We start from the raw sequence: 14,054 nt of genomic DNA on the forward strand, positions 1-14,054 counted from the left end.
GGTTATGAGCATAGTGAATGAGACGTCTTTGCAAAGGAGCTGCAAGGCGAAGCAGACATGCTTTGCCGCTAATCATGTTACTTTCAAGAGACAAACAGAACTAAATTAAGTTCTTTTATTAGAACATTGCGGCTAGTTACTTAAACGGCAATTTTGGTGGGAGTCACATTCTAATTCACCCCATATTTTAAAAAGAATAATGCAAATCATTAAATTTAAAGCCAAATCGAAAGAATATCATAACCAAGCACACCAGCAGCGAAAGAAAGGCAACCCTACTATTACGTCAGACGGAAACACCCCATGACGAAGTTTGAATAATGGCATGCCACGGATAACGGCAGCCGATACAGCACATTGCAGCAGATGCTTGCCAAGCAAAACATGTCGGCGCTGTTGCAAAGCCGCGCGATTGTATACTTACCAGAAGGGAGGCTTTCTACATGTCCTACACTCATGTGTTCCCTTGAACAGTGGGCCGCACTGTAAAAGCCGCAGACAAGTTGGAATACTGGAAGTAAAAGGACTAACACGGAGACACGTTGAAGCGAATCAAGTCATAATTCTGTGGTGTGCTTTGCAGAACTACGTCGACGACCAACTTCTTCGGTGGAGCTCTACTGCCACCGCTCATCGCCACGCAATACTTCTTACCGCCTGACCTGCTTCCGCGAGAGCTGCAGACGACACCGTCCCCTGCATCCGGCGAGGCCAAGCCAACTCGCCCAGCTCCAGCTGCTGCTGTGGCACCTGGCCTCTTGGAGACATCGCGGCCACAGGGCAAGCGGATCCCTCCGCCACCAGTGCCTAGGGAACAAGCAAATGAACGTTACAGTCTGCAGTGACAAAGAGCAAAATAAGATGCAGCATGTAGATGCCTCCTTCTCCTCCTTTCAGGAGAGAAGCTGGCTGGGCGTCGCCTCTGTGCATTTCACGAATGTAAGCCAGGAACTTTTAGAATCACCATCTTCGGACAAATAACATGAATGCAACCTAACCCCGTATCCCAAAATGCGTTTTGGACTTAGAACTGCGAAGTGAGGGGCAGCACACCTTGGCTAAAGAAGTCACTGTGGTTCAGTGACACTTGGTGATTCCTGCGATGCGTTCCTTGAGGGACACCGCTTTGCTCCAATGCCTTCCAGTAAGAAGTTCCAGATGTCCAACTACAAAAACAGCTCTACAATCGCTCAGTGGCATTATCCCAGCGCAGCAACATATGCTGAGGGGCGGCACTTCCGCTCTGTGCATTTGGGGAAGAGCTTCAAGTCACAGCGCATTCTTGAACACGGCTGCAAGTGCTTCCTCTAGTGGACGGTGCTACAGCCGAACCGTAGGCAGTAAAGCAGTCGTGTAGATGTGTTTGGTGTTTCCTGTTTGTGTTAAATCTTTTGGTTACAGTACGCAATTACAAGAAGTGTTTTCAAGGTAGCTTGCGCGTAATATCATCATGGGCGCATGTAAGAGATTCCAAGACTCATGAACTAGGTTCACCAGGCTACTGATTCTCCAACCGTGGTCATAACAAGTAAGTGCAAGCCACCAATACGTACTACAGCATCTTCTAGCCTCCATTATTATCTAGGCACAGTAAGCTGCTTATGCAGATTAATGAAGACAAGAAGTAACGGAAACGATTGGAGTAAACCTGAACTGTTTGCTAGAAATACAGTTACGATGGCAGAACCTTCGATATTTATATACAAGTTGGTTAAGCTATAAAATAGCTTAGCTGCTTGCTCTTCGAACACTCAAAATACGAATCAAAAGATGCATGCACCACTCCACCAAGGCATCAAAGCCTATACTTTAGCTCCCTTTCAGAAGTATACTTTGGTTCATTACAGCACCTGTGCTTGAACGCAGCATCAACTAGTTCATACCTGAATGCTTAAAGAGGTATGCTATGTTCTATAAGTAATTTTTTTTTATTAAGCAACAACCCAACTGCTCTGAACCCAAGAGACTCTTTAATCAAGCACGCTCAGGGCGCTCCAGATAGTTCACTACAATACTTGGTTCTACGAGCCAGTTTTGGTTTTCATACTCAGGACGTGAATGCATCATAATATCATGATATAAATTGGATTGCACCATTCCTGCTATCACTGCAGCTGCCACATGCGACTGCAGCCAGAATAAATGCGGGCAGCACTAAATTTTTTGTATGAACAACGTTGTCATACTTAGCCTTATTGCCACCCAATGTCACCAGAATTTTGCCGTGCGTCATGACATCATGGTCATATCGACGCCAGGTCCAGCATTTCGAGACAAACCTCAGTAAAAATACAATATTATCATGTTTTCCAGCTTTAATACAAGCTCAGTCACATCCTTTTACATGCAAGATGGACATGATAGAGCTCCTGCAACATCAATAATATGTGTTAGTAGCCATTTGAAACGTACATTTAAGAAGTTTAAGTGCACTATTTCCAAGGTTCAATTTATTATTAGGCACTGTGTGTTGAGGACATTCTACATGTTTATATATATACATATTTGTATGACAGACTATAGTACGACACTACATATCTTCAGCAAGTTTCTTGTCAATACAAATAACCGAAATGTCTCTAATTTGTACTAGCTTCGATGAGAGTTTTCTTTCTTCCGCGCCAGTACGGCTTTTGTTGTCACTGTACCAGAAGATCCTCGCCTGCCAAAGAATCGTGCACTTGTCATACCAGTCACTTCTATGTCACAAAGTCTTGTTTTTTACAGTGAATAAAAACTTTGAATTGAAGAAAAAAATAAACAAGAGTTTCAAACACTATGAATGTGTCCATATATAGTCAAGTCATTTACTTGTTTGTGCTAGCACTGCACACAGAGCCGACGTATCAAGGTTCATTTCGTTTAGCGCTACTACCTTTTAACACAATATACTTGCATCACACAGATCAGCAATACATTGTTTGCAGCAATTCCCGAGTGAAAAAGTAATGTCTTCAGGGCAAGAGCATCGCATCCATTCTGTAATGATGAATGTGCATTAACTTCACCCCAACACAGATGTTGAGTACGGTGAGATTAAATTTAGCATGCGAAAATAAAAATAATACTGGTAAATAGAGGCCTCAGGACAGCACCTGAGATTACAACAAAGCGAGCAGAGCAGCATCTCCAGCGTACCCATGGACCAGCAGAGGGATCAAGGCTGGTTGGGACCATTGGTTGGGACTGGCAAGACCCAGTGGTGGTCGCATGCACCAGGTGGTGGTCGCATGCAAAACCTTATACACCCTCGGCACATCGAGACCTCGCCAAGCCCCCAACTCAAGAATATGTCCAGGTTCCAGCTTTGGCATTCCGTTGCCCCTTTGGGTGTCTCGGAGGTTCCACCAAAGTATATTAAATTGCTGCACGTTGCTTACAATTGGCACTTGCGCAATTCTCGCTTCCCTTCACCGCAATACACTGTGTATGTTTCACCGCATTACACAACTGTATTGCGGTAAGGTCATCACGGAACACCTTAGACTTAAGCCAATTGATCCTAGTGCAAGAAACTGTACTAGTGCCATCAATCCTAGAAAAGCAAAATGTGTGCCGCGGAGAAGAGTGAACACAACATGAGGTCATCTCTTATTGAGGCTGTGCCAATGTTTTCTTCCCCAAGGAGGCCTTTCGTTTTACAGCAGAGCTGTTATACACTAGGTGGTGGTTTGTGTGCGCAGGCAAAAAACATGGGGGCCACCCCAGAGCTAGAAGAGCTAAAAGAGCAAAAGCATATCGCTGGGCATGCCCCAACTGCGTTTAATCGCGAGAAGTGTCAAAACTTATTCTGATGGAAAAAAAAGCAGGAATAGACACAGTTTAGTATGGATCGTAGTTTGACGTCACGGGCTCTATACGCAAACCACGTGACCTCAGTTCCCTTCCACCCGTGCAACGGGTAGGCCGCGTGCGGTGAGGACTGTGGAAGAACATCGCACCTACGAAGAACAACGTCGTGAACAGAAGCGGGAATATGCGTGGCGACGGCGGGCGGCATTTAAAACGGGCGAAGATCGTGCCGCAAACGCCAAGCGTATGCACCTTTGGTTGGATCACCCCTACCGACTTCCCTCCCATCGCAAGTATGGTTGATTTCAACATAGACGTGTCTCGGCAAGATGGAAAGTGCGTCATCGGCCGTGTATAGACCTCCCATTCGCCAAGAACCCTTACCAGTGTTGCCACAGAGCCACTAGCCAGATATCGTAGTGATCATAAAGTGATAGTCACCTTGGTGATCAGATAATAAATCCAAAAGGCAAACAAAAGAAGGCTAAAAGTCAGAAAAGCACTGAGTATGCAATTTAATAAAACAACCAAAAAATGCAGGGTGTCTTCCAAGTTGGCATTTCCAAGCACCCAAGGTTTTCCAGGTTTTCCCTGAGTGCTTTCTGTTCTTCTTTTAATCTTTCCGTCCCCTTTTCCCTTTCCCCAGTGTAGGGTAGCCTACCGGGCTCAGTCCTAGTTAACCTCCCTACCTTTCCTTATCATTTGCTCTCTCTCTCCCTGAGTGCCTTTTTCAAAATTCCCCGAGTGACACAGAACTTTGTTTTATGTCAAGACGGGTTGACACCATGTCGCCTGCATGATGCTGCCGCTTTCTACTAAGCATGTTAAAAAACAAAAAAGCTACTTTATTTAGTTTGAATAGTAAGAAGTAATGTTTATTTTACTCAAGAAGAAAACAGAACGGCGGAATTAGTAAAATGCGCAGCGAATATCTTCGAAAAAAAAAATGCTAAAACCCATTGCAAATAGAGTCGAAATTCTCAAATACGAATACAAAGGAGATGCATACAGATGCGAATATTTTCTAATGTGAGCTATTGCTATATCGACTGATAGCAAGTTCATTGGTATGAGGGCTGAACTTTGTCAGAAGTGAGATTCTCTCGCAGCATTCGGTAAGTCAACCTCAATTGTCCTGACACACTCTCAGCCCGCGCACAATGCCTCCGTGTTGCGTTTCACTAATTTAAAGAGTTTATTTTCGTATGGATGAGGGAAACCTGCAACTCCACGTCAGCCAACGCTTTGTCTTTTGAGCTGAAGCACCTTCAAAGCAGCGGCAGCACGCTTCTTTTCCCATTCATTCCTCAATGTGCAAGTCCTTTCCGTTCTCGTCCCCCTTCCGCCGCGCATTCGCCCCACAGACCATTTGAAGCATCCCCTTATTCAGCTGTACAGTCAACGTCCGATGTTTCGGACTCCCTAGAGGCCGCGAAAACGTCCGAAAATCGGGCAGTTCGAAAAAATGAATGCATGACTTTTACTACCTTTAAGGGCTCAAATCACCGCAAGCACATCCGAAAAAGCTCTGAAGGTCTGCCAGTAAGTACACTTATTGTGCATTCGGTGCTCGTACTGTGACAGGAGATGGCGGGTGCACGCGTGTATAATTAAAAGAGTACATACTTACAATGTGTTCCTTGACAATTGCCCCTTCACACGCTTGTTATGCTTCGCCGCAATGGGTAGCTGGCAATGAAGTTTGCATTAGTGTTCCTGTATATGCTCCCGCAGGGAGCAGAGTTGCGCATACCTTTTCCGGCGCCGCTCGCACCGCGATTGGCCGAGCGCGAAAAATGACGTCAAATGATCCGCGCCGCTGTGAAGCCAACTTTACGGGCGCATCGCCGACTCATGCAAACTCGTCGTTTCCGTCAGTGTCATCGCCATTGCAATCAGCGGACCGTTGATCGTGCGTTGAGAGGAGCAGTTGCGGGTTTCAGGTACGGTATTCGACGATGTGAAGTCAAGGACCTTGGTGAAGTGATACGGAACACATCGTACTGGCACTTGTATTCAAGTATGACGGGGTGCAGCGCACCACACTGCACAAACCGCACGGAATTCAGCCATAGGAGTAAATGCTTCAGCCAAGCAAACTAGCTGGAGGCACACTGATACTATAGTAAGAGTGTTGTTGCTAACAAGTGTGGGCTTGTTGACTTTGAAGGCACCCTTCAGAGTTTAAAATTGAAATGAATAATATGTACCTCTCTCGTCAGCTGCAATTTCTGAAGAGCTAGGACATCTTTGCAGAAAGCACACAAGGGAACAAGGACAAAACGGGTGCTAAGTTGGCGTATGCATGTTTAGCTCTCTAGCTGTGATAATTGTAATATATTCCTTCTCCGTGTGAAGTTTTGAGAACAGTAAAATTGATTGTAGTCAATTTATTGTCTTCAAGTGCATAGGCTTATTCATTTTGTTAACTAATTGCTGCCATATAAGCTAAGCTGCAATTGTATGTGTGCTAGCTTGCGAGCACCATGTATCAGCCAGTGGAACAAAAACTTGTTCAATTAAACACGCTAGAAATCTACGTTGCGCTTTGGTGAATGCTGTTTCCTGTGGGCGGGAGTGGAGTGAATGCACTGTTCAATGACGTAAAATTTCCTTGCCTCTGATGCGATAGGTCACAAAGCTTTGTAACCTGGCTTTTTGGCCAAAGCCTGCTTCAGTGATTTCATTGATTTGATACAGTGTCTTCAACTACTGGCTTTTTCTCTGAGTGGTAAGAGATCAAGAAAAATGTGTTGTCAGATTACAGTCTGCACTGTGTGAATAATTACTCTGCAAGTTTGCCATCTTGATGTGATTAGTGCAATAAAAATAACCTGTTGTTACTCTTAATAGCTTGTTGCCTTTCCAGTTTCTTTGAATTCTGCCCCCAAGGTTCCAAGAACCAGCACACTTGGCCTGCTGCCGTTCATGCATTCCCTTGTATGAAATAAATTTGATCTAGAAGCTCTTGCATCTTGAATCTTTTTTTACTTCCAGATTTGCTGCTACTATATAGCTGATTAGTCTGCGGTATGAATGAATCGTAAAAGTAGGCTTTGCTTAAAATGTGCGCATGTGAACATCTGAAACGCGCTTAAATCTGTGTCTGCACCGCATGTATCGAAAACGTGCAGCTGTTGTGAACGATGGTTAGTGATAAATGACGCTCTGTTAACGGTCACTGACATAACTGCAGGCACGATAGCTCTCTTGACGACGGTAATTAATCGGCTGGTTTCGGCAGCCAAAATGCGCTAAGTGTCCACCTTACGTGTGTGAAGGTTTAAACACTTTATAAAACATTTCTTGCTTTCTGACAATGATAAGACAACTTCATATGCTTGCTGAAAATCATTGCACCGCCTTTTGTGGCAACGTACTGCGCCTTTGCGAGCGAACTTTGGCGCTGTTCGAGCCACGGGAGTATTTTATTTTTGGGAATCAGAGGCGGTCCGACCCCCTATTTGTACGTTCATGCGTGTGTTTGTATATGCGTGTTTACATAGGTACATACAAAGTTTCGGTTGGTTGGAAGCCCACCCCCTCCGACTGCACGAATGACTCGTTCGAGCGTAGCCTGTATTAAGAAGTACCCTTTGCTAAGCGCCTGCTAACAATTGGCGCTTGTAGCTCGCGACCATTAGAGAAAAAGGCGGAACACCGCCCGGCATTTGGCTCCTGCGCGCGCGAGGAGTGGCTTCGCTGCAGAGCTGGATCACGACGGCGCACCTATGCGCAACTCTGCTCCCTGCGGGAGCATATACAGGAACACTAGTTTGCATGTACATGTCGCGCCACTTAGCAGCGGCGGTGAGCACCCGCGAGTACGCCCTCACCGTCATTTCACCATTGTCCGTGGTGCGCTCAGGCCGGACTGAAAGCCTGCTTTCCCAATTTTCTAATGGATTCACCGCGGCCTCTTGGCAGCTCTTCCGTGAGACGTGTGCACAAAAAGAACAAGCGCAGAAACTGCTGCGTTAAGGATTGTCACAACAGCGAAGGGGATGTCGGCATCAAATTGTACCGCTTCCCTTCAAAACCGGGGGAAGCAACCCAGCGGCTGAAGTGGATCGTCGCGGTTCGTGTCGGTCTTATGAACTTCTGTTAAACGAACTAAGGCGTAAGTGGCAAAAACAAGAAAAAAAAAAGAACCAGCAGTGGCATCCGCAAAAGCACACAATAAAGCATCCACTGCATAAAACCGCGTGAACTGAGTCCCACTGTTGTAATTTCGTTTAAATAGTTGTTTAGCTCGTCTTGCTCCAAATCAAACGCGCAGCGGTTGTTACGTGTCAAATATCAAGCTTCGTAAGTGCTCCGTGCTGGAGCTTTGTACACACTGTGCTTCTTCCTACGGCCAAGATCACGACGCGACTGCTGGAACCAATCTCATTCGATCTGCCGATGTTTTCTCGCGCTTAGGACAACAGAACTAAGGTTGGAGTACACCGCAGCACACGTCCAGTATTCGAAAATTAGCATTTCTCTCGCGCACGCTAGCGCATATTTGTCCAGTCTTCACGTTGTTTAGTCTCAGCAGATTGCTCTCTATTATGCTTCAGCGGTAATGCCCTCTCCCATTCGAGCGCGAACGACAATATTAGAATATGCTCGAGACACTTTGTCAACGGAGAAAAAAGCACTTACATGCCATTTCGTCAAAAATAACCTCTCCAATTGTGAGGTTCAAAAAAGGCACGCTCCAAGTAATGAAGCTACATATGACAGTTGAAAAACGTCCACCGCCGTATTTGCTAGCTCACTTAAGTGGTATAAAATAATGATTTGTTAACTTACTTCGAGTTCGACGTCGTAAGCATGCTTGCCTTGTTGTGACAAACGCTTCGCGACCTGTGGTGGTTGCTTAATTAGTGGCTAGGGTGTTGGGTCACTAAGCACTAAAGCCCCTGCATCCACGCACCACCGCCGCAACCTGGCCGGTGGAAACGTGTATGGAGGGGCTTTACTAAGCACGAGGTCGCGGGATCAAATCCCGGCCACGACGGCCGAATTTCGATAAGGGCGAAACCACCCGTGTACTTAGATTTAGGTTCACGTTAAGGAACCCCAGGTGGTCCAAATTATTCCGGAGTGAACTACGGCGTGCTTCATAAACAGATCATGGTTCCGGCACCTAAAACCCCATAATTTATTTTAAGCACCTCGCTGCGATGTCCGTGCTGTTTACTTGTTTGACACGATATACATGGTTGTAATCATAAATTTGACGCCCTTCCTCCAGTGTCGGTGGTCCAAAATGGGCCTCGATTGCTTTAAAATCGCAATTTAGAACGACCGACACGTTTCAAACGAGCGCCGCAAAAGCATGCCTCCGCAGCAATGGCCGCTTCGATGTTTCACGGTGGCGTTGACGGCTGAGCCGATCGCTGCGCCATGCGCCGCCTGACCATAGAAGGGAGACCATACGTTTGCGGAAGCTTCACCACGTAACAACACTGCATTGAGACGAAGCTGATTTCGGGAATCTGCCTTATGCAACGCGCCGTTCTTTCCCCAGCTTCGAAGCCAATCGCGAGTATCACAAAGGCGGAGTCAGTGCCATTGCCGACAGCGGCGAATTCTTTTATTGGAAAACACGGCACAGAATGCCAAGAAGTTCAGTGAACGTCGAAGCAGCTAGGCCTAGCGTCGCCGCGGTGCCGCGTGAGGCGGCAAACGAGATGGCAGTGGTGGGTTTAATGCCGTTTCGGACCTGCGGTCACTGCAGAGAGTCCGGAAAATCTGACGGCGAAGAGTTCTCGCGTCCGAAATTTCAGACGTTCTTATACATTGACTCTGTGGGGTGCGTAGGGATGCCGCCCAGCCGTCCGAATTATCCGGTGTCCGAAAGGTCGGTCGTGGACTGTACACTGGCAACTCCTCCAGCGGACGACACAGCATCAAAGAGGGCTCGTTACGATTCCCCTCTCTTACTCGAGCCAGCCTTTCCGCTATTTTCGTTCCCCTTCAACAAGATTACCGCTCATTTTCCCTGACAGAAGCACAAATTCCCCGAGTTTTCCCCGGGTATTTCCAGACTATTCGAAATCCCTGAGGTTTTCCAGTTGGTAGACACCCTGATTGTGGTATGTGTCTTTTATTTTCAATCAACATATTTCTTAACATATTTATCACCATGCATACAGCTCCGCTGGCCATCCACCTTCACAGAGTGGAATGGCTCTGAATTTTTTTTCTTTTTTAATGCATTAGCATCCTTAGGGTACTTCACACACTTTCCAGGAGCTATCTAAGTTTGTATCTTTGTATGCATGTTTGTATCTAACCTCTTTCCACCTACCTGGATCAGTGGCTAGTCCGTGGTCAGTGGCTAGCACATCAAGCTGCTGTGCTGAAGTAGCAGGGTTCGAAAGCAACCATCAGATAAACTTGGGTCACTGAGTATCTGCCTATGTGTACATACGTGCCTATCTTCAACGAAGCTCTTTCACACCAACATGAGTCACTAGATACGGCACGGAGTAGGGACCCCTGTTCGCAGAAACTATTTGACGCCAACCTGGAGCACTAGGCATGAACCATTTGGTCTGTGCTGGTCTTCAATGAACCTCTTTAATGCCAACTTGGGTCACAGGGTATGCGCCAGTAGGTGAATGCCACTTTTCAATGACAAAAAAAGATCCTTAAATTTCTTTGATGCTGAGCAGAATTGAACCCACGTCACAAGGGTTCCTCAAGCACCACAACCCGAAGCATTTGCAGGCTGCGCCACAAGTTCACTGGGTATGTCGCACATTTCAACGAATGCCTTTCATACCAATACTTTAGCGAGCTGCACCATGAATGCACTGGGTACGTGCTACTCTTCAATGAACGTCTCGCCAACTTGGGTCACTGAGTATGTGCCACTGAGTATGCAGCAAATGAGGGAACTCTTCTCGGCATTCGCATGCACTGGAGCGCCACGATTCTTATTTCGGAGCTCACATGCAGACGTCTCGGTAGTGCCATTAGATGGCACAGCATGCCTAGAAATAAGCGAGAGAGAGGAGCCCGTTTGTCACATGACATGTTTCTCAGCGATTGCACGCACTGTTGTGCCATGCATTTCGGATGCTACCCCAGGCTTTGCGGCAGTGGGGCTAGATGGCAGTGAGTGTTCTTAGGGAAGCACGAAAGAGGAGTCCTTCTGTAGTGCATGCCTCATACATAACTCGTTTCGACGGTGGCAATAAGTTGTGAGTCCACATCAATTCAATGCTAATGCATTACCATCGACAGTCATTTTGAGATGGGTTCTGTCCAATTTCTTCCATCCAGCACCACCATGGTTGTGTATTTCTTATATGTATGTAGAAAACAGTCAAGTGTTATAGCCAAATGTAGCAACGAACAAAACAAGGCCATTCTCTGCAGAACATTTGAAAGTGAACAATCTAGTGCTTTAGCCAGGAAAACCATTCACACTGAGCTTCCTTATGTAAATGATGCAACCTTTGGTATGAATAAAAAATAGCTGCACAACACCAATATAAGTGATTGTGCTGGGCTAAAGCTTTCCAATGTGCATGGGACAGCTCTTCCAAAAGACAACAATTATTTCAGTAGAAATAAAACATCCTGCCCCTCCCAAAAAATATTTGATTCAACTTTGTTTTGCGCTTTTGTTCCTTCAAGCAAATGTTGCTTTACCGAGAAGCATTCACAATACCTGCTATTTCTAATGGCTTATGAGAATGTGGGCATCAACTATGTAGAACAACTTGTAGAAGAAACAACTTGCTATGTAGAAAAACTAGCTGAACAACAATGCCGCAGGAAGCTGATGTGTTACTGTACTCAATTTGCTTAAATAGATAACTTCTCACCCGCAGTTTTAAGCTAGGAATAAGGGTGACCTCCATTGCTGCTTTTATCTAGACATACAGTGAGCCAAACAGCATGACATAAAAGGATTATGTGATGCACAATTTCAAGTTTAGAAAAAATGTTAAATTCTTGAAATTTTTACACGAGAGCTGTGCAACATCATAGGTGTCCCTCAATATGAAATTTCACCCCACACACCAACTTTCTCTCCCAAATTTTGTAATTCCTTGAGCACATTAGGCTGCACATGCTATGTACCATTTGTCGTTTTTAGTAGCTGTCCAAAGTGGAAAGCTGCCGCTATGACATCACATTGTTTCAGCTGAGCCTGCATCGACAAAACTAGTACTATTTAAAAAAATAAAACAAAGAAGCCTCTTATGTAAGCACGTATGGTACAATTCAATTCAGGTGTGCCAGAACATGGTGCTCGATCAGCCTTAACATGTCTATGGTAGCCCCGGCGTAGGCAGAAAGAAAGAGATATATATATATATATATATGGGTTTGGTACATACATAGGTATACACATCGGTACTCTGATGATAAAGGCTGGTCCACCAGCTAGAAATGTTAAGTAAACACACACACACACACACACACACACACACACACGCACACGCACACGCACACGCACACGCACACACACACACACACACACACACATTATATATAGGTCACCTGTCGGAGAATATGAGATTTCACAAGACCTCATATTAGGAGACAGTTCAGTTTCACAGCCTGAGCCCTCTCGCATCACCAAGAATCTGGCGTCTCTTGGTGGTGTAATTGTCACATACTTGTCTATCACTAATACTACTTGGCCATTCCGGCGAAACTGCAGCCTCTCTCACTTTCTTTTTCTGTGAGTCCCAGTATAAGTGCTCCTGTGCATGGCTGCTGTTGATTCTGATTTCAAGTGAATCCGGCTTGGCCTCATTTCGGTTACCGAGTGAATTATACAGGGTGCTCCAACTATCATGCACAAAGACTTAAAAAATAGCAGCAGCATTACTCCAGCTGCCAGTAATTCTTTTGTTACTGATATTAATTTTGGTAATTGCAATTTTTTATCTAACTCGAGAAGAACTGTCCTAATTATCAGCGTGTCAATGGGACACTTGTGACATGACATGTAGTGACTCAAGTGACATGTAACTGCGATGTTTTCAGCAATGTACTAATTGCATACTATTTTTCCCTACTGGCAAATAAACCTCATGAAATATGAAAAATATATGATGTGACTGTGCACCAACCCGCATCATAAAGCAGCGGCCTGAAATAAGCTGATTGAAAGCAACTGCATTGCCTGTCACAAACCTGAAGAGACAGCTAGCGCATCACCTTGATAAACGGAAGAAACACCAACAGCATGTTTCACGTTTTGCAGCTATTCCTTCTTTCTATTTCTACGGCACACCTATTATCAGTCTCTCAAGGGCGACTGATCAAATTGATAACAAAAGCCTGCTGATAATGTTGCCGAAGCGCCGCTCTGACCAAGCACGAAATGCAAGCAGCAATGGAATAAGCCTAGAATGCTTCAAAATCCCAGCGCCGCTCATACCGCATTGAGAGAGTGTGCGCGCAGCTATATTTCGCGCCCGAAACTTGCTGCGAACCAAAGCCAAATTAAAGTGACAGTTTTATTTTTCATGAAAGCGTATACGTGCTGCAAAAACAGGTTCATGGCAGAAAATAAAAGTGAAACAAACAGACCAAGAAGCGACCCACGTGTAGTGAAAAGCCGAAACCAATTCGTTCAAGAAAGAAAACATACCACTTCTAAATGAGCCGTATGGGCAATCAGGATGCCAGCACAGAAAAAAAAAAAGGCATCAGATTTTAGTGTGCCCTTATCATCTATGAATTCATAAGCTCTGTTGAACACCAGCTGCTGCCTAGAGGACGTGTTTGAATAGGTCTCCTTCTGCAGCTACGCAGTACCGATTATCACATCTTCAGTGGCTATCTTGATGACTGATGCTGGAATTCTATGGCAGGCATCCGTTACCCTTGCCTTGAGCTAATCTTATGTCCGTTTTGATCATGTAAGCATGATCTTTCACAAAGCCCCAAAGAAAGAAATCAAATGGAGAGAGGTCAGGTGACATGGCTGGCCAATATACAGGCCTGTGCCTTCGAATCTATTATGCATGAAAAGTCACATCCAGCCAGTTTTGTGCTCAGCTGCTCCTGCGTGCGGGTGCTCGATCTTGCTGATGCCATACAAGTGGAAGACGTGACGGCAGGACTTTGCTGAGAAACTTATCCACCACTCATTCCAAGATTTCGTACACATAACATTGTCCAGTCAGTGTATGATCGAAGATGGGACCGATTATAGCAGCAGCGTAAATTACGCAGCACACACTGAACGACCACTGGTACTGGTGCAGATTGCGCTTTAACCAATGTGGATTTAAGTC

General features: G+C 45.5%; 1 protein-coding gene across 3 annotated transcripts in view; it reads left to right on the forward strand.

The window, feature by feature from the left end:
* LOC142585228 (uncharacterized) overlaps positions 1–2,779 on the forward strand; it is a 54,691-nt gene extending 51,912 nt beyond the window's left edge. For 2 of the 3 annotated variants that reach the window (XM_075695817.1, XM_075695818.1), the window contains exon 4: positions 584–2,779. In XM_075695817.1, coding sequence (XP_075551932.1) covers positions 584–845 — 262 coding nt within the window. In that variant the 3' untranslated portion in view covers positions 846–2,779. The remainder of the gene's footprint in view (positions 1–583) is intronic. The other variant, XR_012829057.1, reaches the window with a different exon arrangement.
* Positions 2,780–14,054: the final 11,275 nt, after the last annotated feature.

This window comes from Dermacentor variabilis, chromosome 6 (assembly GCF_050947875.1).
Source record: "Dermacentor variabilis isolate Ectoservices chromosome 6, ASM5094787v1, whole genome shotgun sequence".
In the NCBI taxonomy this organism is placed as follows: domain Eukaryota; kingdom Metazoa; phylum Arthropoda; class Arachnida; order Ixodida; family Ixodidae; genus Dermacentor; species Dermacentor variabilis.